Source organism: Leucoraja erinacea, chromosome 6 (assembly GCF_028641065.1).
Source record: "Leucoraja erinacea ecotype New England chromosome 6, Leri_hhj_1, whole genome shotgun sequence".
In the NCBI taxonomy this organism is placed as follows: Eukaryota; Metazoa; Chordata; class Chondrichthyes; order Rajiformes; family Rajidae; genus Leucoraja; species Leucoraja erinaceus.
The window spans coordinates 68,258,450-68,284,114 of NC_073382.1; the positions used below are offsets into that span (position 1 = coordinate 68,258,450).

At 40.5% G+C, this 25,665-nt stretch overlaps 1 protein-coding gene across 1 annotated transcript in view; it reads left to right on the forward strand.

Moving 5' to 3' along the window:
• LOC129698427 (ferroxidase HEPHL1-like) overlaps nucleotides 1–25,665 on the forward strand; it is a 75,896-nt gene that overhangs the window by 31,961 nt on the left and 18,270 nt on the right. The window contains exons 6-12 of the mRNA XM_055637571.1: nucleotides 2,529–2,697; nucleotides 5,876–6,015; nucleotides 6,103–6,234; nucleotides 8,119–8,330; nucleotides 16,027–16,177; nucleotides 20,836–21,048; nucleotides 24,170–24,377. Of these exons, the coding sequence (XP_055493546.1) occupies nucleotides 2,529–2,697; nucleotides 5,876–6,015; nucleotides 6,103–6,234; nucleotides 8,119–8,330; nucleotides 16,027–16,177; nucleotides 20,836–21,048; nucleotides 24,170–24,377 (1,225 nt within the window). The remainder of the gene's footprint in view (nucleotides 1–2,528; nucleotides 2,698–5,875; nucleotides 6,016–6,102; nucleotides 6,235–8,118; nucleotides 8,331–16,026; nucleotides 16,178–20,835; nucleotides 21,049–24,169; nucleotides 24,378–25,665) is intronic.

Genomic DNA, 25,665 nt, shown 5'->3' on the forward strand with positions numbered 1-25,665 from the left:
ACGTCAGGACCAACGGGACACCGACCCCCAGGCCCACTGCAAGCACAGAGAACCCAGAGACCCACAGCTAGCAGCGGCCCAGCCCCATTCCAATTCCAGAGGAACACGCTCTCCACTGTCCCCGTAGGGACAGAAGCTGATGGCTTGGGCTGTGACGTCTCCGGCCACCCCCCTGTATAGGAGCTGAGACTGGGAACTGTGGGGTTGTTTGCAGTTGCAGAGGGAGGGGGCAAGGGCGGTACAGTTCCCAGTCTCAGCTCCAGTCCAGGGGGGTGGCCGGAAACGTCAGGACCAACGGGACACCGATTGCAAGCACGGAGATCCCAGAGACTCACAGCCAGCAGCAACTCTAGCCCAGCCCCGCTCCCACTCCAGAGGAACCCGGGTTGCGGATGAGGGGGCGCAGCTCGGGCTGTGGGCGAACTGCCACTTGTCGCTGTAGCGGCGCATCGGGGAGCGGGTTCCTGTTGGTTCTGACGTCTCCGGCCGTCCCCCTGGACAGGAGCTGAGAGACGTCAGGACCACCAGAAGCCGCTCCCCGATGCGCCGCTACGGCGACAAGTGGCAGTTCGCCCACAGCCCGAGCTGCGCCCCCTCATCGGGACACCGACCCCCAGGCCCACTGCAAGCACGGAGATCCCAGAGACTCACAGCCAGCAACAACTCTAGCCCAGCCCCGCTCCAACTCCAGAGGAACCCGGGTTGCGGATGAGGGGGCGCAGCTCGGGCTGTGGGCGAACTGCCACTTGTCGCCGTAGCGGCCCATCGCGGAGCGGCTTCCTCTGGAGTTGGAGGGACAGGGAGACACAGCGGCTTTTGAGAATGGTGGGCAATCACTTCCAAAGTTCTGCCCACACAGTCAGTACACCTCTCCTACACTTGTCTCCCGCACTAAGATCATCTCGCAGAGAATGATCCCAGCCTAACCCTCCATATTCTCTCCTATTCTGCAAGAAAAAACTACATTGAAGACTCAAACTCGCGATCGAGTAACTGCCGGGATCGAGGCGCAAACTCGCGACCTTGCGGATATGAGCCGAGCACTCTACCACTGAGCCGGCCGTTAAAATCTACGCTAAAAATCTTCCATTCCGAAAGCCGAAAAATTCTGAATTACGAAAAGTGTCTGGTCCCAAGGCTTTCGGATAAAAGGTTGTGCACCTGTATCAAGTTATCTATAGCGAGTAGTTCATTTTGGGCTTTTTATATCCCGCAGTATTTTTCTCGGCATTTGAGGGCACTAATCCAGCGCGATGTGAACGTTCTAAATCAGCGCGTTCCACATGAACCCACTAGAAAGCCGATTTAAATGGGCATTTATTTACAGCAATTGAACACTAAATTCCTTCCATTTGGCCTATAAATTAATGTAAATTAGATATAAAAATCATGTTATATTGTGAATTATTTGTGAATAATCTTTTGGACGCTTAGGCTATTTAAAAGTGTTAATCTTTCCTTAAGAAATGGGCTTTTGTCTATCCAAGATCACAGCTTTCTTGTAATGTCCATTAGGGAACAAGATGCTAATTTCCGAGTATGAAAATGGCCATAACTTTTTTAATACTTGAGATATGAAAGTGAATTTGGTGTCAAATTAAACTTATTGTTATGCTTTATCTGATGGGATAAATTGCAGACTTGATTTTAAAAATCTCAAAATTTTGTAACATTGCTACATAGATCATACAAAGAATGTTTAAAATAATTTACAACTGGTTTTAGTCTCAAATGTAGGATTTCATGAAAATTAAGAAACTATTACGTTGGGCAAAAATTTTCTTTTCAAGTTGCATTACAAAAGAATTATAAATTTAATGCTATAGAGGATATTAATCACTCCTATGTTGGGAGTATTATCAAAATATGCAGGTGCCACCCTATTTTGACTGGATTTTAAGAGGAGTTGCAAGTGACTCTTCACGCTGCTCCGAGAGACCTCTATAAAATTATACTTTTACTTTTCAAGCTAGTGACCACGAACTTGTAGTCGTGTGCAGTAGTCAGTAAGTCCTGGAGGGTTCCTTCTCCTGTATGAAAGATTCATTCAGGGTGAAAGTGTGAGTCAATCCAATTAGTTCTGTGGAGGACATAGCACTGCTTTGTATGGACATGTTGGCTTGAGTGGAGATGGATTGCACTTACTGAGTCTAACTGTATGATTCCAAACATAAACAACCTAGGATTGAATTCTCTGGGGAGATTTATTTGTGGAGTTGGGGTCTTTTTAAGTTGGCTCTAGGTTTGAAGGCATCTCTGTGGCACCTCACATCATTGAATTGTTTCTGAGGCAATGGAAAACAACAGTATGGATGCAGGAGTCATACATTAGTAAGAAGCAACTTATTTAGTTGGTACACATTTTTGTGTAGCTTCGATTTTCCAGCATCTGCAGTTCCTTCTTGACCATTATTCAGTAGAATGGGACAAAGCTGGACAAAATATACCTGGTTTAATTTCTTTTTTGACTTAATGTCCTTTTAAAATTTGAGGTTCTTCTCCCCAGCTTTATTTTGTTTATCTTCCAGCTGGAATGCAAGCATTGTTCAATGTGAATGATTGTGGATTCCATCATTCAGAGATTACACTAACTGGTAAAGAGAGAAAATACTTCATTGCAGCTGAATTGGAGCAATGGAATTATGGTCCCACAAATAAGAACACATTTAATGGTCAACCACTAGATGCGGAAGGAAGGTAATCTTAAAATGATTTATGATCAATAATACCTGTTAATCATCTATCTTCTCATTCGTCAGAATTCACCATCTTGTATTCTTTACAGATTACCTTTAACTAATACAGATCTTGTCAGTAACTTTTGAAGTTGAATGTTTGTTGCATCTTTATTGTCAGAATAATTAGTATGCTTTTTTTCTAAAGTGCTTAAGCAGCATAACAGAAAAAATATTTGTCTTGTATTTTTCTGTTGTTGTCCAACTGAGTTCTCCCATATCATTGAGCTCAGCTGAATCAGGGGTGCTCCACTTCTTCCAACATCTGGACCTGGACTTGGACTTTATAAATGGTGGCAAAATATGGCAACTGCATTTGTGGGTTGCGCAAAAGAATTTCACTGCGCTGTGCATCGTGACATTAAGAACCATTGAACCAAAGGCAAAGTATCTTATCTTGCTGACATTTCTATATTTAAAAGATACAAATGAATAAATCTAAATGGTGTTGGCTATTGGTGTATACAATTTATTTTAAAATTTTATTTTAAAAATAAATTGGATAGTTATATGGACGGGAAGGGAATGGAAGGTTATGGTCTGAGCGCAGATATATGGGACTAGGGGAGAATATGTGTTCGGCACGGACTAGAAAGGTCGAGATGGCCTGTTTCCGTGCTGTAATTGTTATATGGTTATACAGCCCTCTGTTATCTACTTAATTTCTTGATAGAAGTTCTATAAATTCTCTTTCTTCTTTCCTAATGAGTTTAGTTTAGAGATAAAGCATGGAAATAGGCCCTTTGGCCCATCAAGTCCATGCTGACCAGCGATCACCTGTACACTAATCTACACACTAGGGACAATTTACAGAAGCCAATTAACCCTCAGCCCTGCACGTCTTTGGAATGTGAGAGGAAACTGGAGCACCTGGAGAAAGCCCATGCGGTCACGAGAAGAATGCTCAAACACTTGTACAGGTGTACAGGCAGCACCCATGGTCAGGATCAAACCTGCTTTTCTGGCACTGTAAGACACTGTGCCAAATTGATCAAAATGTTAGTGTGTCTGTACAATATTACACACATAATAATTATCCTTTTTGGATTATTTTCTTGAGTATGATCCGGTTCTTGGTTATCTGCTCAATGTTGAAAGAATAATAGGATTGGCCAGTCAGCATGGGTTTAAGAAGAGAAAATGTTTGATTTCATAACCTATTGTCATCCTTTGAGAATGTGACTGTAGAGTAGATGGCAGGGAATTGGCAGGGAACAATTGATATGTGGAAGGTTTCTGGTGAGATCCCACAAAGAAAGTCAGTTAAGCTGAGAGCACATGGAAATGGAGGCGTTACATTGACAAGGTTTGAAAATTAATTATAGGACCGAAATCAAAGTGAAAATTAACAGACCCTTCTCAAGTTGGCAGATTGTAACAAATGAGGCCCCGCACGGATTAGTGCTTGGTCTCCAACTGTTCATAATCTATGTTAACTATTTGTCCGAGCAGACCAAATTTCTTGTTTCCAGGTTTGCTGCTGATAATAAACTGTGGGATTGTGAGCATAAAGGAGAATGTACAACACTGCAAGGAGATATGGACAAGCTAAGTGAATGGCGAGAACAGGTCAACCACTGATCAATAAAGTAAAAGAGCAAATAACCTTTAAAGTTGTGATAGATTGAATAGCGCTGATATTCAAAAGTCCTGTCACTGAAGACAACATGCAGGCCCGCAGGTAATCTAGAGAGCAGTATGTTGGAGGAAGGAAGCCTTACTGCAATTCTATCCGATCTTAGTGAGACAGCACATGCAATTTTCAATGCAATAACGAACAGATATTTCAACAGCCAAGGAAAATTGAGGTAGGGATTGCAGTCTTCAAATAATTCCCCCGTAGGAATTTGCAATGAGATGAGGAGAAATTACTTTAACTAGAGGATCGTGGCCTTGTGGAATTCTTAAACTCGGAGGGTTGCAAGTTCTGTCATTTTCATTCAACTTAGCGATCAATTTATTTGTGGATATTAAAGGAATAGTAGGATTTGGGGATGGTGGAGAAAAATTGTGTTGAGGTAAAAGATCACCCATGATCGTGATGAATAGCAAGGTGGGATTGATGTCCACTTGGTCCTGCTTTCTCAGATAATTCTATTGATACTCTGGCTGTCAAACCATTATGATTGGGAGAGGTTTATTTCAAGGGCAAAGGTTGATTGGAAATAGTCCTATAGCTTTGTACCTGTGCTTAAATCCTTTGTATGGAGAACTTTTGCAAACATTAATTTACTGGCATGAAATTTGCAAATTAATTTCCAGTCTGTGATTAGACTAAAATCATATTAATCTTGTCCAAACAAACAAAATTATCTTAACCTAATCCAACTGGTTGCTATTGGCCCTCTACATCTTTTTTTTTTAATCAAAATCTTTTTTATTTAGTTTTCAGGACATAAAGTGCAAAGTTGTCTATTTGTTACAGACAGAGTGTACGAAAAGAATAAATAAAAAACAACTTATGCTAACATATAACAAGACAACAACAATAAAACAAAAATGAGATACCAAAAATAATTCCTCCCCAGTCACTGCCAGTGAGCATATGCAAATATCAGCCTGTCACAACAATAATCCGCGAAAAATGAATGGGTAGACTGTTAAGCTGTTAAACTGTGCTTGATGAGGCATTTATAAAGTCTGGAATGCATTTAAAAAAGGTTCCCATGCTTTCTGAAACCTTCCATTTGAATGTTGAAGTGAGTACCTGATTTTCTCGAGATTTAGGCAGGACATAATATCTGTCGCCATCTCTGTTCATAAAATCTCTTTTCAATTGTTTTGTCCATTGGTTATGCTTGATGGGTCACTTCTGCTGCATCTGCCAGTACAGGAAAGACATTGGACATTAATCTGTATGCTAGGGATATTAATTATTTACAATCCAGCCATCTCCTTCCAATCTTGTGGGTGTAACTATTGAGGGCAAAATTAACATCAATCAAAATCTCAACACTTTTACAACTTAATTATTCTTTGAGCTCTTGGGTATAAAATGCATTATTCAAAAATGACCAGATTTATGCCAAAAGGTCACAAAGTGCTGGAGAACTCAGCAGGTCAAGCAGCATTTCTTGAGAACAGTGCGGGTCGAGACCTTTCTTCAGACCCTCTTTACTGTTTTTTTAAATTCCTTTCAGTGATTCTGAAGTTTTCTTCAAGAATAGTATGGACAGAATTGGAGGAGAATACTGGAAAGCTCGATATGTTGAATATACTAACGAATCCTTCCACACAAAAAAAAATCGATTACCAGCAGAAAAGCATCTTGGAATACTTGGTACGACGTGTGATTCAATTTTGGAACATCTACTTTTGTTACTTTAGAACTATCAAGGTGACAATATGTTTATTACTTGCCTATTAGGCCCAGTGATCAAAGCTGAAGTTGGAGACACCATTATTGTCACTTTCATGAACCAAGCCGATCGTGCCTACAGCATTCAGCCTCATGGGGTGTATTTTACCAAGGAGTTTGATGCAACAAACTACGTTGATGGTAAATTAATGCATGGTTAGCTGTTTGAGAGTTCCTGTCTTTATACATGTGTTTTAATTTTGCACTACTACAGATTAGGATAACGTTTACAGAATTAATAATTAGCATCATTCCCCTTCCCCTTGCAATTTTGGGTTGAAATTGAATCTTCTGAAATGTTAGTTTTTAGTTTGGCACACGCAAGGTGGACATCTCAAGAGTGCATTAGTGAAATCAAGCATTAATCAATTCCACCAGACGCTATTAGTTTTAGACATCACTACATTCCTGTGTGATTAGTTCATTTCCCCAATTAAATTTGTGCACTCATGGATAGAATTTGGAATAAAAAATGTAGCATACACTGTGTAGCAATGGAGATACAAAAAGCTAGATTAACTCAACGGGTCAGACGGCATGGCATGGCATGGCTGGAGAAAAGGAATAGGTGACGTTTGGGTCGAGAACCTTCTTCAGACTTTCTTCAAAATGTCACTTATTCATTTTCTCCAGAGTTACTTCAGGTTTTTGTGTCCATCTTTGGTTAAAAACAGCATCTGCAATTTCTTCCTTCACATGTAGCAAGGGACATTTTGTTGCACCTAACAGGTGGATATGACAGTGTGCTGATGAAATGCATTCTGGCATTGTTTACAGGTAAAACTGTTCAGACTGGCGCCGTTGCATTTATGCATGGCACATTTGAAGTGGGCTGTGTGTATGTGATGGACATAGGAGTATGGTTTGAGGGATCCAGCCAAACACATTATTCTGCCCTCTTTTCCCCCACTCCAATCTCCTCCCAGCTATCAGTTCTCCTTTCTTCAATTGCTATTGATCACTTCATATATTAAACTTCATCAGCATATTAAAAGAAGTTTAATGGCCTCTGAACGGGAAAATGCAGTCAATGCTCATAGTGGGGATGGAGGTGGTCCTCCTAGTTGCTTAACTATATCTTTGCTTGGTGCATTCAGGTAGTTGAACAAGATTAGAGCATTGAGTTCCATGATGGTGAAGATTGAGTCAATGTTGTTTTGCCTTCACTTGGCAATTCACCAACCCTTTCACAAATACATCGCCTGATGTAACATTTGATGCAACATTTCAATATACTTGATGTACATTATTTCCTCCTCAAATCATACCCATAACACCCAAGAAGACAATATTGAGTTGAATTCCCTGCTGTGAGATTTTTGCTAAAGAAATTATCTTGAATGAACATGCTTCTTCTGGAAATGAGCTGTCACCATTATAACAAAAAACTAAATGGAGCTGTTTTGGACCCCATATCTGAGGAAGGGTGTGTTGGCATTGGAGAACCTCCTCAGGTTTATGAGAATTATCCCAGGAATGATTGGGTTAACACATGATGAGCATTTGGCTGTATTGGGTCTGTACTTGCTGGAGTTTAGAAGGATGAGAGGTAGGGGGGGGGGGGACCCTCATTGAAACTTACCTCGATAATGGTGTGGAAGGCCTGGATAGAGCATATTTCCACTAGTGGGAGAGTCTAGCATCGGAAGCCATTGCCTCAGAATAAAAGAATGTAGAAAAGGAGATGAGGTGGAATTTATTTTGTCAGAAGGTGGTGAATCTGTCGAATTCATTGTTACAAAAGTCTTGGGGGTCAACTCAATAGATATTTTTAAGGTGGAGATTGACCGATTCTTGATTAGTATGGGTGTCAAGGGTTATGGGGTAGAAGGCAGGAGAATGGGATTGAAAGGGAGAGATAAATCAGCCATGATTGGGTGGCGGAGTAGACTTGATGGGCCGAATGGCCTAATTCTGCTCCTATAAATTATGAAAACCTGCTAATTAAACCTACTAATACAAATTTAAATGTAATTGTGGAAAAAGGCTATTTTTTTTAAAATTCTGTTTGGCTGAAATGTTAAGGTTTTGAAAGAAATGCTTCACATGTTGAGCCTGGAACATCCTTCACCTATACATGGACAGTGCCACAGCATGTGGGACCTACAGTGAATGATCCACCCTGCCTGACCTGGATGTACTACTCAGCCACCAATATTGTGGAGGACACTAATTCTGGCCTTGTCGGTCCATTGGTTATCTGCAGGAAGAACACATTGAATCAAGATGGTTCACAGGTATTAAATATGCAAACTCTTGAAAACTTTTTAGTATGTTTATCATTTAATCAAATTAATTGGCATAACTCTTCTGTAAGATTTAGCTGTTTTCAACTCATCTTTTCTATTTTTCTTTGACACATGTTAAACAAATTGTTTCAAATGAGTTAATGGCAACATCAATTTATTTAGATAACAGGATCCTGGGCAAACAGAATTATGCACAAGAGAACATGTAAGAGCAAGATACATTAAACAAGCATAAGGAAATCTAAAATAGTTGTATATTGTGCTTTATAGTGTGCTTTAGGTGAGTCGAGAACCAGAGGACATAGGTTTAAGGTGAATGGGAAAAGATTTAATAGGAATCTGGCGGGTAACTTTTTCACACAAAGGATGGTGGGTGTATGGAACAAGCTTCCAGAGGAGGTACTTGAGGCAGGGATGATCCCAACATTTAAGAAGTAGTTCGACAGGTACATGGATTGGACAGGTTTGGAGGGATATTGACCAAGCATGGGAAGTGGGACTAGTGTAGGTGGGATATATTGGCCAGTGTGGGTAAGTTGGGCCGAAGGGCCTGTTTCCACGCCATGTCACTCTTTGACACTATATATGTCGTTCTTCATGTTTTTACTTTAAACAATGTTGTGGAAGACTCTGCTCTCATTTGTGAAAATCAACAGCAGGAGCAGGAACTTAAAGGGATCAACAGAACAGTGTGGGGATTCCCTTTCTAATATAGAAACGTAGAAAATAGGTGCAGGAGTAGGCCATACGGCCCTTCGAGCCTGCGCCGCCATTCAATATGATCATGGCTGATCATCCAACTCAGCATCCCGTACCTGCTTTCTCTCCATACCCCCTGATCCCTCTAGCCACAAGGGCCACATCTACCTCCCTCTTAAATATAGCCAATGAACTGGCCTCAACTACCTCCTGTGGCAGAGTTCCAGAGATTCACCACTCTCTGTGTGAAAAATGCTCTAATGGTGTACTGACACTGAGATAATTGGTTCTCGTGCAATGGGTTGCTGCTGATGGGTTGCAGATTCTCTCAGTTGGTAGAATGCAACAAAACGGGTGTAATCTTTGCAGCCAGCTCCAAAAGGCAACACACCACCTGAATATGAAACGTTGCTTCTGAATAGATGGATGAATGGTGCAGGATGGGGAGTGGAGGAGTGTGTGTTAAACAGAGTTAACGAGTCCTTGATAGACTGCTGCCGAAGGAAAGTGTCCATAAGACGGCGTGCTATTCTATGCATTTGGTTCTGTTCTGCAGTTGTATAGGGCTCTGGTGAGACTACATCTGGAGTATTGTGTACAGTTTTGGTCTCCTAATTTGAGGAAGGACATCCTTGTGATTGAGGCAGTGCAGCGTAGGTTCATGAGATTGATCCCTGGGATGGTGGGACTGTCATATGAGGAAAGATTGAAAAGACTAAGCTTGTATTCACTGGAGTTTGGAAGGATGAGGGGGATCTTATAGAAACATATAAAATTATGAAAGGACTGGATAAGCTAGATGCAGGAAAAATGTTCCCAATGTTGGGCAAGTCCAGAACCAGGGGCCTTAGAATAAAGGGGAGGTCATTTAAGACTGAGGTGAGAAAAAACTTTTTCACCCAGAGAGTTGTGAATTTATGGAATTCCCTGTCACAGAGGGCAGTGGAGGCCAAGTCACTGGATGGATTTAAGAGAGAGTTAGATAGAGCTCTAGGGGGTAGTGGAGTCGAGGGATATGGGGAGAAGGCAGGCATGGGTTATTGATAGGGGATGATCAGCCATGATCACAATGAATGGCGGTGCTGGCTTGAAGGGCCGAATGGCCTACTCCTGCACCTATTTTCTATGTTTTTATGTTCACACCAACAAAGTGCTCTCTGGATGGAACGTGAAGCCACACTCCTCTGACAATAGTGAGAGTGAAGATATTTGGGCCCTGCTGGCAGGTTCTCTCACCAGAGTGATGTATACACTGTACATTTCAGGCTATTTCTGGATTTTTCACTAACACACAGCAGATGATTATTCACTGTAGGGAAAAGAATGAGGGTTTTGTAAGTTTTGGATGGGAAGACGTACACTTCTCAAATATCCTGCAGAGGTTAACCATAAATACTTTAAAAATGTTTTCAGCATATTTAGTAGCTAGTACACTGACGCATCATTCAGGAAACATAGCCAAGTATTAGTTATGATGTATGAACAAGAAAATCCAAAATAACAAAATTAACTCTGTAGATTATCTGCCTGGGTCTCCACCCCTTCTGTACCAAATTGCCACGTAGTTGGACTAAGTGATTTAACTAGGGACAAACTGTTCTTTAAATCTCTGTACATTTAGTCATTTATCAAGTGTGTGCCAATCAGATTTGGCAATTCCATGATATAACATATTCATCAAAATATTGGAATTGAATGAAGTGTCACTTCAGAGAAGGAGTATAACCTGCCTTCTCCAAAGAGTAGGCATATAACATTACAATGATCAGTCATGTGATAGGAGCAGAATTAGGCCATTCGGCCATAGAGTATGCCACTTAATCATGGCTGATCTATCTCTCCCTCCTAACCCCATTCTCCTGCCTTCTCCTCATAACCCCTGACACCAGTACTAATCAAGAATCTATCTGCATTAAATATCCAATGGCTTGGATAATTCTGCACTAGCATTCCCAAGTCCCTTCGCATCTATGTTTTCTGGATTCTCCCCATTTATAAAAGTCTCCTCATTCAATCCTATTACAAAAATGCATGATTCCACACTTTGCTACACTATATTACATCTGCCACTTCTCTGCCCTCTCTCCCAACCTGTTCAAGTCCTTCTGCAGAGTCCCTGCTTTCTCTATACTACCTGCCCTTCCACCTATTTTTGTATCATTAGCAAACTTGTCCACAAAGCCATCAATCCCCTCGTCCAAATCATTAATGTATAACTTGAAGAGTAGCAGCCCCAGGACCGACCTCTGCGGAACTCCACTAGGAGTTCCACTAGGAGCTGGGAAGCTTTTAAAAGAAAACAGGTAACTAAAAAGGCAATGCGGTGAGAAAAGATGAATATTTATCTGAAGAAACTTTTATTTACTATCCTCTTTGAAATTATTAAGTTAGCCAATAATTTAAAAGAGGATAGTAAATAAAAGTTTCTTCAGATAAATAAAGAGTAAGAGTTATGAGTGGACATTGGACCACTGAAAAATTATGCTGGGGAAGTGATAATGGGGAATAAAGAAATGGCAGATGAATTGGGTATATGTTTTGCTTTAGTCTTCCCAGTGGAAGACACCAACAACAAGCCGGAAATTCAGGAGAGTCGGGGTGGAAGTTAATGGAGTGGCTATTACTAAGGAGAAGGTGCTTGTGAAGCCAAGAGGTCTGAAGATCTAAGTCATCTGGACTGGATGGACTGTACCCCAGGTTCTGCTTTAGAGATTGTGGAGGCATTAGTTGTGATCTTTCGCAAATCACTAGAGTCAGGGGTGGTTCTGGACTATTGGAAAATTGCAAATAATACTCCACTCTTCAAGAAGGGAATGAAGCAGGAGAGTGGAAACTGTAGGCTGGTTAGGCTGACTTCAGTAAGATTTTAGGGTTCATTATAAAGGGTAAGGTTTCCGAGTACTTAGAAGCACACAAAATTGCAACAGAAAAATTCAAGTATCTGGGTATTCAAATTACGAGAAGACACAAATCATTATTTAGCGCCAATTTTATCCCACTATTAAATAAACTGAATGATATTATTAAATTTTGGAAAACGCTCCCGCTCCCACAATTAATATATTTGTTTCAAGTGATCCCAATATATATTCCAAAATATATTTTTTTAAAACTAGATTCTACTATCACTAATTTTACATGGGATTACAGAGCACACAGAATTCAACGAAAGCATTTGTGTAAACCTAAAGAAGTTGGGGGCTTATCATTACCTAACTTTAAGTATTACTACTGGGCAGTGCATATTAAGAACATAATGTATTGGTTGGATAGTTCCACTCACCAGTCGGAGTGGATAAGAATGGAGAAAGAGGAGTGTTTCCCGCACGATATAGGAACGATCTTGTTCTCACCGATAAAATTGAATAGTATAATATATAAGAAGAACCCAATTATTCACAATGCAATAAGAATTTGGAAACAAATAAAATTATCCTTGAAATTAAATAATCTATCAGTACTAACCCCACTATTGAACAACCCCGCCTTCAAACCATCTCTTATCGATAAAACATATAAACAATGGGATAGACTGGGGATTAGGAAAGTAGGAGATATGTATGAATTGGGAAAATTGTTATCATTGCAACAATTAAAATTAAAATTTAAACTGAAGGATAATCAATATTTCAAATATATACAGATATGTGACTTTATAGATTTCAAATTATATTTTTAGACCCTTTAGGAGAAACAATGAATATTAAGGCTGATTCATAAAAACTAATATCATACTTTTATAATAATATATTAAATAGAGAATTACCCTCAACAGAGGCACTAAGAGAAGATTGGGAACATGAACTAATGAGAAAGATCCCGAAGGATAGATGGGAAAAGTATCTGATGAACACACATAATTGTTACATTAATGAAAGACATAATTTAATTCAATTTAAATTATTACATAGACTATATTATTCAAAAACGAGGTTGAATAAATTTTACCCAAACGTCTCTCCCAGATGCGATAAATGTTTGTTTCAAAATGCTGATATAACACATTCATTTGTAGGATGTATAAAGTTGAATTAATTTTGGAGCGATATATTTGATATATTTACAAAGCTTTTCAAGTCAAGAATAGAACCTAATATGGAATGGATTATATTTGGAATAATAGTAGAAGATATCAATTTAAATAGGGACCAAAACGTTTTTTTAAATTATGGGTTAATAATTGGAAAGAAATTGATACTTAAATTTTGGAAAAATACAGCTATTCCAACTGTTAAAATGTGGATTAGGAATATGATGGACATAGCATGCCTTGAAGAAATGAGACTCCGACTAATAGATAAATATGACCAATTCTTAAGGAGTTGGTCTCCTTTCATTGACTTTTTGGAATCATGTGATGCAGCGTAAAGATTACTGATTTCAGGTCAGGTCGTGGATAGATTTACATCTCCGAATAAAGATTTGAAAATTTCTCTTTTAAGGGTCTTTTTCTCCTATTTCTACTTTCCACTTTTTCTTTTCTTATACACACACTTCACGTTTTTTTTATTTTCTACTATCTATTTCTCCTCTTTTTCTCTTCTCCAATTTTTTGTTTTTGTTTTTTTTTCCCTTCTTGTCTTCCTTATTTCATTTCCAAAAACATAAAACTAGAGGTTGTACATAGAATGTATAATTACGTCATGACATAGTTGGCACCTAAAATTAGGTCCCACTGTATTGTTTTGTATTGTACTACCTTCTAATAAAATAAACCAAAAAAAACAAAAAGAAACAGAATCGCATGATACAATAGACTGAAGTCAGCATGACTTTGTGAAAGGGAGATCTTGCTTGACGAATGTTAAAATTCTTTGAGGAAATAAATAGCAGGACAGATAAAGGAGTCAGTGGGTGTTGTTTGCCTGGATTATCAGAGGCTTTTGATGAAGTGCCACACGTGAGGCTGTTAAAGAAGATGAGACCTCACGTTATCAGAGGGAAGATACTAGCATGGAGAGCAGGTTGGCAGAATGGCAGAAGACAGTGGCAATGAGGGGGACATTATCTGGTTTGCTGCCAGTGATTCACTGTGTTCTGCAAGGGTTGGTGCTGATGATGCTACTCTTCACAATGTATATCAATGATTTGGATGAGGGACTCTGCAGAAGGACTTGGACAGGTTTGGAGAATGATCTGAGAAGTGGCAGATGGAATACAGCATAGCAAAGTGTGGAGTCATGCAATTTGGTAGTAAGAATAAAGGTGTAGACTATTTTCTAAATGGGGTGAGAATTCAGAAATGGAAGGTGCAAAGGGACTTGGTAGTGCTGGTGCAGCATTCCCAGAAAGTTCATGGACATAGACATAGAAAATAGGTGCAGGAGGAGGCCATTTGGTCCCAAGAGCCATACATTGTGATCATGGCTGATCATCCACAATTAGTAACGCGTGCCTGCCTTATCCCCATATTATTTGATTCCGCTCGCCCCAAGAGCTCTATCTAATTCTCTTTTAAATTCATCCAATGAATTGGCTTCACTGCCTTCTGTGGCCGAGAATTCCACAAATTCACAACTCTCTGGCTGAAAAAGTGTTTTCTCATCAGTTTTAAATGGCCTCCCCTTTGTTCTTAGACTATGGCCCCTGGTTCTGGACTCCCCCAACATTGGGAACATTTTTCCTGCATCTAGCTTGTCCAGTCCTATTATAATTTTATATGTTTCTGTAAGATCCCCTAGGATTTCCCCTTCACAAATCCATGCTGATTTGGGACAAAACCTTTACTGCTATCCAAATGCGCTGTTATTGCTTCTTTTATAATTGACTCCAACATCTTCCCCACCACCGATGTCAGGCTAACTGGTCTATAATTCCGAGTTATCTCTCTCGCTCCTTTCTTGAAAAGTGGGATAACATTAGCTACCCTCCAATCCACAGGAACTGATCCTGAATCTATAGAACATTGGAAATTGATCACCAATGCGTCCATGATTTCTAGAGCCACCTCATTATGTACCCTGGGATGCAGACCATCTCAGGCCCTAGGGATTTATCAGCCTTCAGTCCCATCAGTCTACCTACTGTAGTACTATTTCTCACCTAATGCAAATTTATTTCAGTAATTTCCAAGTAAAATTGGTAGTAAGGAAGGTGAATGCAATGCTAGCATTTAATTTGAGAGGGCTAGAATACAAAAACAGTAATGTCATGCTGTGGCTTGAAAAGGCACTGGTCAGACTGCATTCAGAGTATCGTGAGCCGTTTTGGGGCCCCATATCGGAGAAAGGATGGTAGATTAGAAGATATGAGCAATAAACTAACTGGTGATTATTGAGCACTGTCGTTTATTATAGAAGTTTATTGTCGTAGTTTATTGAGATGTTACAAAATATGTGATAAATTCCAGTGTAATACCAGTTTCTCTTGGAAAGGATACAGAGTTTGCTTAATTCTTTGGTATGGAAGATTGTAATTTCTGATATATTTTATAGGACCAAGTCATCTTCTTGTTCTTTTACAATGCAATGTGTTAGATTGCATGTGATATTGCATTTCAGCAATAACCGTCATTTTTTAACGATGTTTAATGGATTCTTAAATGTAGATTGTGCATTACTTTTCACAGTCCCTGCATTCTTTCAGGAGGAGAGAATCTTGTAAAATATGATTCTTAATGTTTCAGGGTTTTGATTGTTCTTTGATTATGGCATTTCGGTTGTTAACTCTGAAGCTTTTATGATCCTATTTTATGTATATTGAAGGAATCAGTTGACTGTTACTATTTCACATTTTCTCTCCAGTGTTATGTGTTAATATTTAAATTTCTGCATTATTACAATGATTTTTTTTTCATCTTTAGATCTAGAGAATCTTCTGCTCTGAATATAACTAAGTGTAATTAAAAGTTGCACTACCCTTGACAATCTGCCCATTATGTCCAGTATCTTTGAATATTTTTGGAGAATTGTCATCTTGACGACTCACTAATTTCCAGAACTTCAGTGCTCATCCAAAATGTAGATATCTACTCTTTCTTTTGTAGAAAAATATCGACCAGGAATTTTACTTGCTGTATACAGTCTTTGATGAGAATATGAGCTGGTATCTCTCAAATAATTTGAAGACATATATTCAAAATGCTTCTAATGTTGACTTGGAGGACGAAGAATTTCAAGAATCAAACAAAATGCATGGTGCGTGATTATCACAGGATTGTATTGTTATCTTTGATATCATGTTGAATTTTGCCATGCCCCATGCACTAACCTAAACTTTGAGTGTTGTCCCATTTGATCTCCCGGTGGCTCAGCACTTCAACTCCCCCTACTATTCCAAATCTGACCTTCCTGTCCTGGGCCTGCTCCATGGCCAGAGTGAATCCCACTGCAAATTGGAGGAGCAGCACCTCATATTTTGCTTGGGTAGTTTACACCCCAGCGGTATGAACATTGACTTTTCCAATTTCAGGTAATCCTTGCTTTTTCCCTCCCCCTTCCCCTCCCCTTCTCAGCTCTCCCACAGCGCACTGTCTCCGCCTCTTCCTGTCTTTTTCCCACCTCTCCCCCCGCATTAGTCTGAAGAAGAGTCTCAACCTGAAACGTCGCCTATTTCTTCGCTCCATAGATGCTGCTTCACCCACTGAGTTTCTTCAGCATTTTTGTCTACTTTTGTTCATTGAGTATGATTAATATTTCTGGTACCAGAGGATTTAAGCTTCCTGCATCATTACCAATAATTACGTTGACTGTTGGTGATACAAGAGGAAAAATCATGTTTTAAAGTATGGTTTCATCTCAAACCCTCAATAGATGAATGTTCCATGTAGTGTGCTACAAAGCCCTGTAGGCACCAATGTTTATGATTTACACAAAATGCTGGAGTAACTCAGCGGGGCAGGCAGCATCTCCTTTATCCAAAACTATGTTACTCCAGCATCTTGTGTCTATCTTTGGTGCAAACAAGCATCTGCAGTTCCTTCCTACACAAGGTTTATTCCTTTGTAGTTTTGAGATGGTGGCTGTTGAAATGCTTCAGAATCGTGAGTCTTTGGCTTAGAGTGAGAGGAATAAGTCGATGTGACGGTGTAACAGTGACCTCTGGTGGACAATACAGATATAACAATTTGGTGTTTCCTGAACACACGTATTGCAAAATGAACTATCAGTGCACACTTTAATTTGTATCGGAGTGAATGACACAATACTGGAGGGCTAGTATTAGGTACTCAGTCAAAATCTGGAATTGTAGAGAGAAAAAGGGGATGTTCTTGTTGTCATTATTACGGACTGATGTGTGATGTATGTCTCCTGCTTAAACAGTCATATCAATTTCTCTAAATTGCTAGATAAATAAACATCAAGCCAAACAGACATTGATTCATTAAAACCATAATTTATTATTTTGGTAACAAAAAATATTTCACAATTGGCGACAACGTTTTCTGTCATTTGGTTCAGTATGATGGTCAGCAGGGAAATGACTGAGAGGAGGGAGAACTGGCGAACAATAAAATAGGTTATGAATGATGTGGAAGGTGATTCAGATCAGCTAAAAATAAGGTAAACCAAAGATACTACATGGGGCATCCATTTATTTCTGTGATGTTTTTTGGGTATGCAAAGTTATTTTACAGTCTCAGATGTGTGTAAAATGTGCTTGGTTCTTATTCACAAGTTCGCAGGTTACAGGAGTAGAATTAGGCCATTCGGCCCATCAAGTCCACCGCCATTCAATCATGGTTGATCTTGGCCTGCTAATCCCATTATCCTGCCTTCTCCCCATAACCCCTTGACACCCGTTTTAATCAAGAACTTGTTCATCTTATCTGTGAACTCTTATCTAACTCCAGTGACTTAACGGTGCTTTATAGACAATAGGTGCAGGAGTAGGCCATTAGGCCCTTTGAGCCAGCACCGCCATTCAATGTGATCTTGGCTGATCATCCACAATCAGTACCCCGTTCCTGCCTTCTCCCCATATCCCCATGACTCCACTATCTTTAAGAGCCCTATCCAGCTCTCTCTTGAAAGTATCCAGAGAACTGGCCTCCACTGCCCTCTGAGGCGAGAATTCCACAGACTTACAACTCTCAGGATGAAAAAGTGTGTCCTCATCTCCGTTCTAAATGGCTTACCCCTTCTACTTAAACTGTGGCCCCTGGTTCTGGACTCCCCCAACATCGGGAACATGTTTCTTGCCTCTAGCGTGTCCAAACCCTTAATAATCTTTTATGTTTCATTAAGATCACCTCTCATCCTTCTAAACTGCAGAGTGTACAAGCCCAGCCACTCCATTCAATCAATATATGACAGTCCCGCCATCCCAGGAATTGACCTTGTAAACTTACGCTGCACTCCCTCAATAGCAAGAATGTCCTTCCTCAAATTAGGGGACTAAATCTGCACATAATACTCCAGGTATGGTCTCACTAGGGCCCTGTACAACGGCAGAAGGACCTCTTTGCTCCTATACTCAACCCCTCTTATGAAGGGAAACATGCCATTCGCTTTCTTCACTGCCTGCTGTACCTGCATGCTTACTTTCATCTTCTAATAACAAGGACCCCCGATTTTCCCAACTTAACACAATTGAGATAATAATCTGCCTTCCTGTTTTTGCTACCAAAGTGGATAACCTCACATTTATCCACATTAAACAGCATCTGCCATGCATCTGCCCACTCACCCAACCTGTCCAAGTCACCCTGCATTCTCATAGCATCCTCCTCATAGTTCATACTGCCACCCAGCTTTGTGTCATCTGCAAATTTGCTGATGTTACTTTGAATCCCTTCATCTATATCATTGATGTATATTGTAAATAGCTGCGGTCCTAGCACCGAGCCTTGCGGTACCCCACTAGTCACTGCCTGCCATTCTGAAAGGGAGCCATTAATCCCGACTCTTTGTTTCTTGTCTGCCAACCAATTTTCTATCCATGTCAGCACTCTACCCCCAATAACATGTGCCCTAATTTTGCCCACTAATCTCCTATGTGGGACCTTATCAAATGCTTTCTGAAAGTCCAGGTACACTACATCTACTGCCTCTCCCTTGTCCATTTTCCTAGTTACATCCTCAAAAAATTCCAGAGGATTAGTCAAGCATGATTTCCCCTTCGTAAATCCATGCTGACTCGGACCAATCCTGTTCCTGCTATCCTTACTAAGCCGATGTCCCATTGCTGCCCAGAGGGCATGCTGTATTATTGGATGAAATTTTAGACTAAGCCTCCCCATACTCCCATAAAAATGCTGTGGTTCAGATATAGGGTTTGACATTTAGGACTGAGGGGATTAAATATTTATTCACTCAAAAGATTCTGAATATTTAGAATTTTCCACTCAAATCAACTGTGGTTTCTTGGTTGACGAATGTATTAAAAACTGAGATCAAGACAATTTTGCGATGGGAATCGAAGAGGTTGGTTGTAGCAATCATACCAGAAATCAGGAAGGCTAATCAAATGCCCAAGTGTCTTTTAAATGTTGTAGTACCTGCCGGAGGAGGTAATTGAGCCAGCTACTATAACAATATTTAAAAGACAGCTTAGAACCAGGTACATGGATAGGAAATGCTTACTGAGAAATGGGCAAATGCATGCACGTGGGCATAGTGCAGGGGCATCTTGGTTGGCATGGGCAAGTTGGACCGAAGGGTCTGTTTCCATGCTGTATGAATCTGACTCAATGAATATTGGCCTTTATTGTAACATGCATAGAGAAGTAAAATAGGCAAGCTTTGATGCAAGTTAACAGGACGTTGGTGAAACAGTGCCTGGAGCATTGTGTACATTTGTGGCCTCCATCATGTATATTTGCATTAGATGTAGTATAGAAAGGGTTTGCTGGATTGATTCCTGAGATGAAAATTTGATGAGAAAATGAGAAATCTCATGAAGAGAGATTGATAAATTTGTGCTTTTACTCATTGGAGTTTAGAAAGTGATCTTATTGACTTTATTATAGAGATACAGCGTGAAAACAGGCCCTTCAGCCCGCCGAGTCCGCACTGATCATTTACAATTAACAATTAAAGTAGTACTGAGATTAAAATTGTTCAGCCACAATCTTGTTGAATGGTGAAGCAAACTTGAGTCGGCAAATGGCTTATGTTTCTAATGTTTATGAAGTTTGGCAATGGTCTTTTGAATTGAAAGCAGGCTTAAAGAGGCAGATGGGCTGCTTTCATTAAAGTCATGCATCACACAATGCAGTGATTTCCTGCCAAACCTCAAACACCCATTTAAGCTAAAATCCTACACTGATCCCATTTTATTCTCTGCATTTACCTATCAACTGCTCATCTACACATGAGGAGGTTTATAGTGGTCAATGAATCTACTTACCCACACATCTCTGGACTATGAGAGGAAACTGGAGCAACTGCAGGAAACTCGTACAGTACAGGGAGAACATGCAGACTCCACACAGACGATGCCCAAGGTCAGGATCGAACCTAGTTTGCTGGAGCTGTGAAGCAGCAGCTCTGAGTTGTGCCACTATGCCACCTTTGTCCTCGTGAGATGGAGTGCACTTCATAGGTGACATTTGAGTCAATTTCAAATCTTTGTGGGATTTAGTTCTCCCTCCTTTCATGAGCGTTGCAGGTATCCATTTTGTGCACGGACCTTCTAATGGCCTGATGCATGATACTAACCCCCCCCCCTCCCCCCTAATAATTATAGTATTTACATTGCTTCTGATGGCAATCATTCATAGAGTGATACAGTGTGGAAACTGGCCCTTCGGCCCAAACACACTGGCCAACAAAGTCGTAAATATTATGGAACTTTGTATTGTTTGTTTCTGTTTAATATCCATAATGTACTTTTATAACATTCTCTTTTTTAGCCATTAATGGTTACATGTACGGTAACCTGCCCGGACTGGTGATGTGCAAGGGTGACAATGTTTCATGGCATTTGATTGGGCTGGGCACTGAAATCGACATTCATGGGATTTACTTTCAAGGCAACACCTTCCAAGTGAGGGGGACCAACCGTGACGTGTACAATGTGTTTCCTCACACTTCTGCAACAGTCTTCATGCAGCCTGATGATGTTGGTAAGAGTTCATTCCTTCCCATCCTCTCCACTCCATTGAAGCAGAGGTTTAAACATGCTATCAATATTTTTAATTAATTATAGTCTTTGAAACTAATGGCCGGTTCTCACGGTGCGACCTGACGCACGATGTCACCATGAAGTGGTCGTGGTCCAGCACGAGTTCCGCACAATATAACGGGGGGTAGGTAAAGAGTTCCCACGGTACTCGGCAATTCTGTCATTTGTGCGAGTGACTTGTTCGTCTCCCGATCTTTCCCGTTAATCGTGAATGAACATCGTGGACTGTAGTGTAGTTAATCACGTGGCACAAATGATGTCACTTTTTTTCACACACTATATAAATATCCTCCGTTCGTAGAATTGGCTCATTTGCAGACATGCCTATACAAAGTTGGTTCGAGTACAGGCTGGTTGTTATTTTCATTGACACGCTGTATGCATTAGCGCAACATGTGCATCGAAAACGCTTGTGTGAAGGCAGAAGGGTGAGATTAATTAAAAAGATAATTAAGAGGAAGTCTCACTGGGTTAAGCCCATGTTTCAATGGTGACATGATTCCTACTTCAAACAAAGAGGGTGTAAAAGCTGTCTGCCACTACTTTTACATTGCAGCTGCAGGGAACAGACAGACTTATAAGATAAATTAAAGGTAACTGCAAAAACAGCACTTTTACATCTGTATCATTGTATGTTTTTAAATCATGGATAACATTAAATTGTTCTCCTGTACATAAACTAATATATTGTTATAGATACTCACATGAGCACACGGGATACTCCGCAGCCTTCGTCTCCAGCAGGCTGTGCTTTCTCTCCCTATTTCTATGATCCTCTCTGGATTTGTCATAGAAAATCTCATTGCATTGGTACCACTCCACCAGTTCCCCCACCTGTCTCTCTTGCTGAGTCTCCTCCTCATTTACCTGCATGGCTAAAAACTTTCTGACTTTCTTTGACCCCTTTCTTTGTGCTTTTCTGAGAGGCATCTCTGCAAGTCTTACTGTGAAAAAGATTCTCAAACAATGACAATTAGGTGGGATGTCCTCGATGGATGTCCACGTCCATTGGCGATATTGAGACCACCTTTTTTACTCACCTTATGTCCCCTCTGTCAAGCTTCCGGGTTTACCGTTCGCAGGAGTTCCCACAGTACCCGCAAGAGTCATTACGGATATTGCACGGATATCGCACTGGCATCTGCGTTCATACAATGTTGCAACGCTCACCACAATGTTTGAATTTTCTCCCGACCTTACAAAGTTCCACGACTGCCTGCCGTTAGCGCCACGGAGATCCTTGGTGGTCCACGAATGCCGTACTGTTATCGCAGGAGGTTCCCATGATGTTAAACTCTTGTTACGTCTTGCCTCGGGTCGCACCATGAGAAAGCCCTTTAAGTCATTGTCCAATTTGATGATGAAGGGATGAAGACATAGATGACCTCTAGATTTTCCCAGCAAAAATCTAGCAGAAATTCTTTTGTGCTGTAAACCATCCTCAGCAGATGTGGTACAGATGTTGCCAAAGTGCAATTTCAAATATAAAACATTGGGGCAAATTGAGCTTGTTGACTGTATAACCCATCCACACATCTCACCTGGGAAACAGGTGAGCCAGCTCTGCAACCCCGAGAGCTATATGTGGAGATGTAGCAAGGTTACAACGATGACTGGGCTTCACTTGTGAGGCTCATCCTGAGACAACCTAATTGCCTTCAACAAGAGGCAAGGTTAGGGGAGGGGTGGAGCCCCCTGAATACTCATCTTTTATCAATACTTGAGACATTTATAGTTTTTAAACTTTATTCACATTTAAAGATTTAAAAATGATTGAAATCCCTCAAATAATTAAACAATTAATTAAAGTTAAAAATATGAGTTAAGGTGTCATTTTTTTTTACCCCTCATTGGGAAGTTGATTCTACTTTGGATTTTGATGGCATTGCAATGTACAGGTGAATTAATTTGAGTCGGAGAGCTGTACAGCACAGAAATCAGATCATTGACCCAACCCATCCCTGCTAACCTTCATTAGTGCAATGCAGAGGATCCCCAGAACAAATGGATAATCCATCGGGTCAGGCAGCATCTCTGGATGAAATGGATAGGTGACTTTTCGGGTCAGGCCTCAACTGAAGAAGGGGACCTGAAACATCACTTATCCATCTTCCCCAGAGATGCTCTCTGACCCAAAATGCTGGAGTACCTCAACGGGACAGGCAACATCTCTGGATAGGAGCGGGTGATGTTTCAGTCGAGACCCTTCTCAGATGGAGAGAGAGGGAAAGCAAGGGTTACTTGAAGTTACAGAAGTCAATATTCATACCGCTGGGGTGTAAGCTACCCAAGCAGCTCCATCCCTCCCCTTCCCGGTTCTCAAACCAGTCCGACTGTCCCCGATTACATTTTATCTCTATTTGCTTTGTTGTCACCTTCTAGCTACCAATTATCTAGTCTACATTTTCCTTGAACTTGGTCCCCTTTGATGTCTTGTTCTCACAACCTACACTTCCTTATCTCTGTGTCTTCCTCCCCCCTGACTCTCAGTCTGAAGAAGGGTCTTGACCCGAAATGTCAACCATTCCTTCTATCCAGAGATGCTGAGTTACTCCAACAATTTGTGTCTGTCTTTGGTGTAACCAGCATCTGCAGTTCTTTCCTACACATGCTATCTCACCCTCTGAGTTACTTTGTGTTTTACTCAAGATTCCAGCATCTGCAGTGCCGTGTGTCTCCAGAAGGTATGGGCTTCTCTCTCAGGTAATCCAGTAGAAACCAACGACTGAGCCATGTGATGGGTGTGCTGTCGTCAGTTGCCTAACTCTTCCTAGAATTGTGCGTAAGCTTGTGATGTATGTATCTGAGAGTGGCTGAATGCCAGTGGTTTCTCTTGGGATGGAACCACAGCAGAGTTTCTGTGAGAAGGTTCAGCAACTACATCTATTCTGAATGCATGGTGGAGAGTAGGGAAATGGGCCAGAATCAGACCTTCAATTTTCTATAACGTCTATATTCTATATCCTGGAGTTTCTAGCTTTTGAAGCATAATGAGATCACACTTTTCGAAACTACTTACTGTTAAACCTTTACAATCTCTTGATCAATTATTTCAAATTTAGGCACCTTTAAGGTAATCTGCCGAACGGCTGATCATTACATGGGTGGAATGAAACACTTGTATCACGTTACAAACTGCAATAAAAGTGTCCCAGCCCAAACAGTTGGGGTGATCCGAACATATTACATTGCAGCTGTGGAGTTGGAATGGGACTATTCCCCTGACAGGAGCTGGGAGCTGGAATTATTCAACATGACTGCAGAAGAAAGGTGAATTCTTTCATTTTGTTCTTTCATAAAAGTCAGAAACCTCAATATGTTTGCTTTGAAATCTGACCCTCTTCTAGCACAAGTGGATGTTACTTTTCATCATTGTTTTACTTGTACCAGGGTAGGTTTTGTAAAATTACTATCTATTCTCAGTCTATGCTTCAGTTGGTAAATCCATGAAGCAAATCCTCTCAGACTTGCTTAAACAATATTGTTTTGTGTAAGTTTTTAGATTACAAATGTATGTTTTCTTGGTCAAGGCAGTACAGCGAAGTGTGGCAAATGAAACCCAGGTCTTCATAAACAGAGACGTGGAGTATAAAAGCCATGCTAAACCTATATCAGTAATATTTGTCCAGAGGGAGATTTGTGTTCATTTCCATGCCCCAGACTTAACGAAGCACTGATAACTTTTAAAAGATTCGGAATAGAGTTGCCGGAATGGTTCTGCAGGCAAGGGATTATTTTATGCATGGTCTGAAGAGGCAAGGATTGCTCTCCTTGGAACAGAATAGGCTTAGAAGATTTGAGGAAGGAATTTAAAATCATCAGTTATAGAGATAAATATGTGTAATTTACAATCCATGAAGCAAATCCTCTCAGACTTGCTTAAACAATATTGTTTTGTGTATGTTTTCAGATTACAAATGTATGTTTTCTTGGTCAAGGCAGTACAGTGAAGTGTGGCAAATGAAACCCAGGTCTTCATAAACAGAGACGTGGAGTATAAAAGCCATGCTAAACCTATATCAGTAATATTTGTCCAGAGGGAGATTTGTGTTCATTTCCATGCCCCAGACTTAACGAAGCACTGATAACTTTTAAAAGATTCGGAATAAAGTTGCCGGAATGGTTCTGCAGGCAAGGGATTATTTTATGCATGGTCTGAAGAGGCAAGGATTGCTCTCCTTGGAACAGAATAGGCTTAGAAGATTTGAGGAAGGAATTTAAAATCATCAGTTATAGAGATAAATAATGTGTAATTTACACAGAAATTTATCACCGACTGATAATGCTGAATGCATATAATACAGATGGTGCCTTGTACTCTGTTTTACTGAAGTTTTTTTCCGTGGCAGCCAGAGATGGGCAGAGAAAGCAGATCAGGAGACGAATCAGAATGCAGTTCTCACTTAAAGTCCCAGAGTTGCCTTGAAACTACATTATCTAACCAACTGAACGGGATGCTCAACAGCAAGAGAAACCCCCAGCCAATGCTCTTCAAAGAGATCATTCAGGATTGAGGTTTATCGCCAGATTATTTCTTCTGAACGCTGGTCAACCTTTA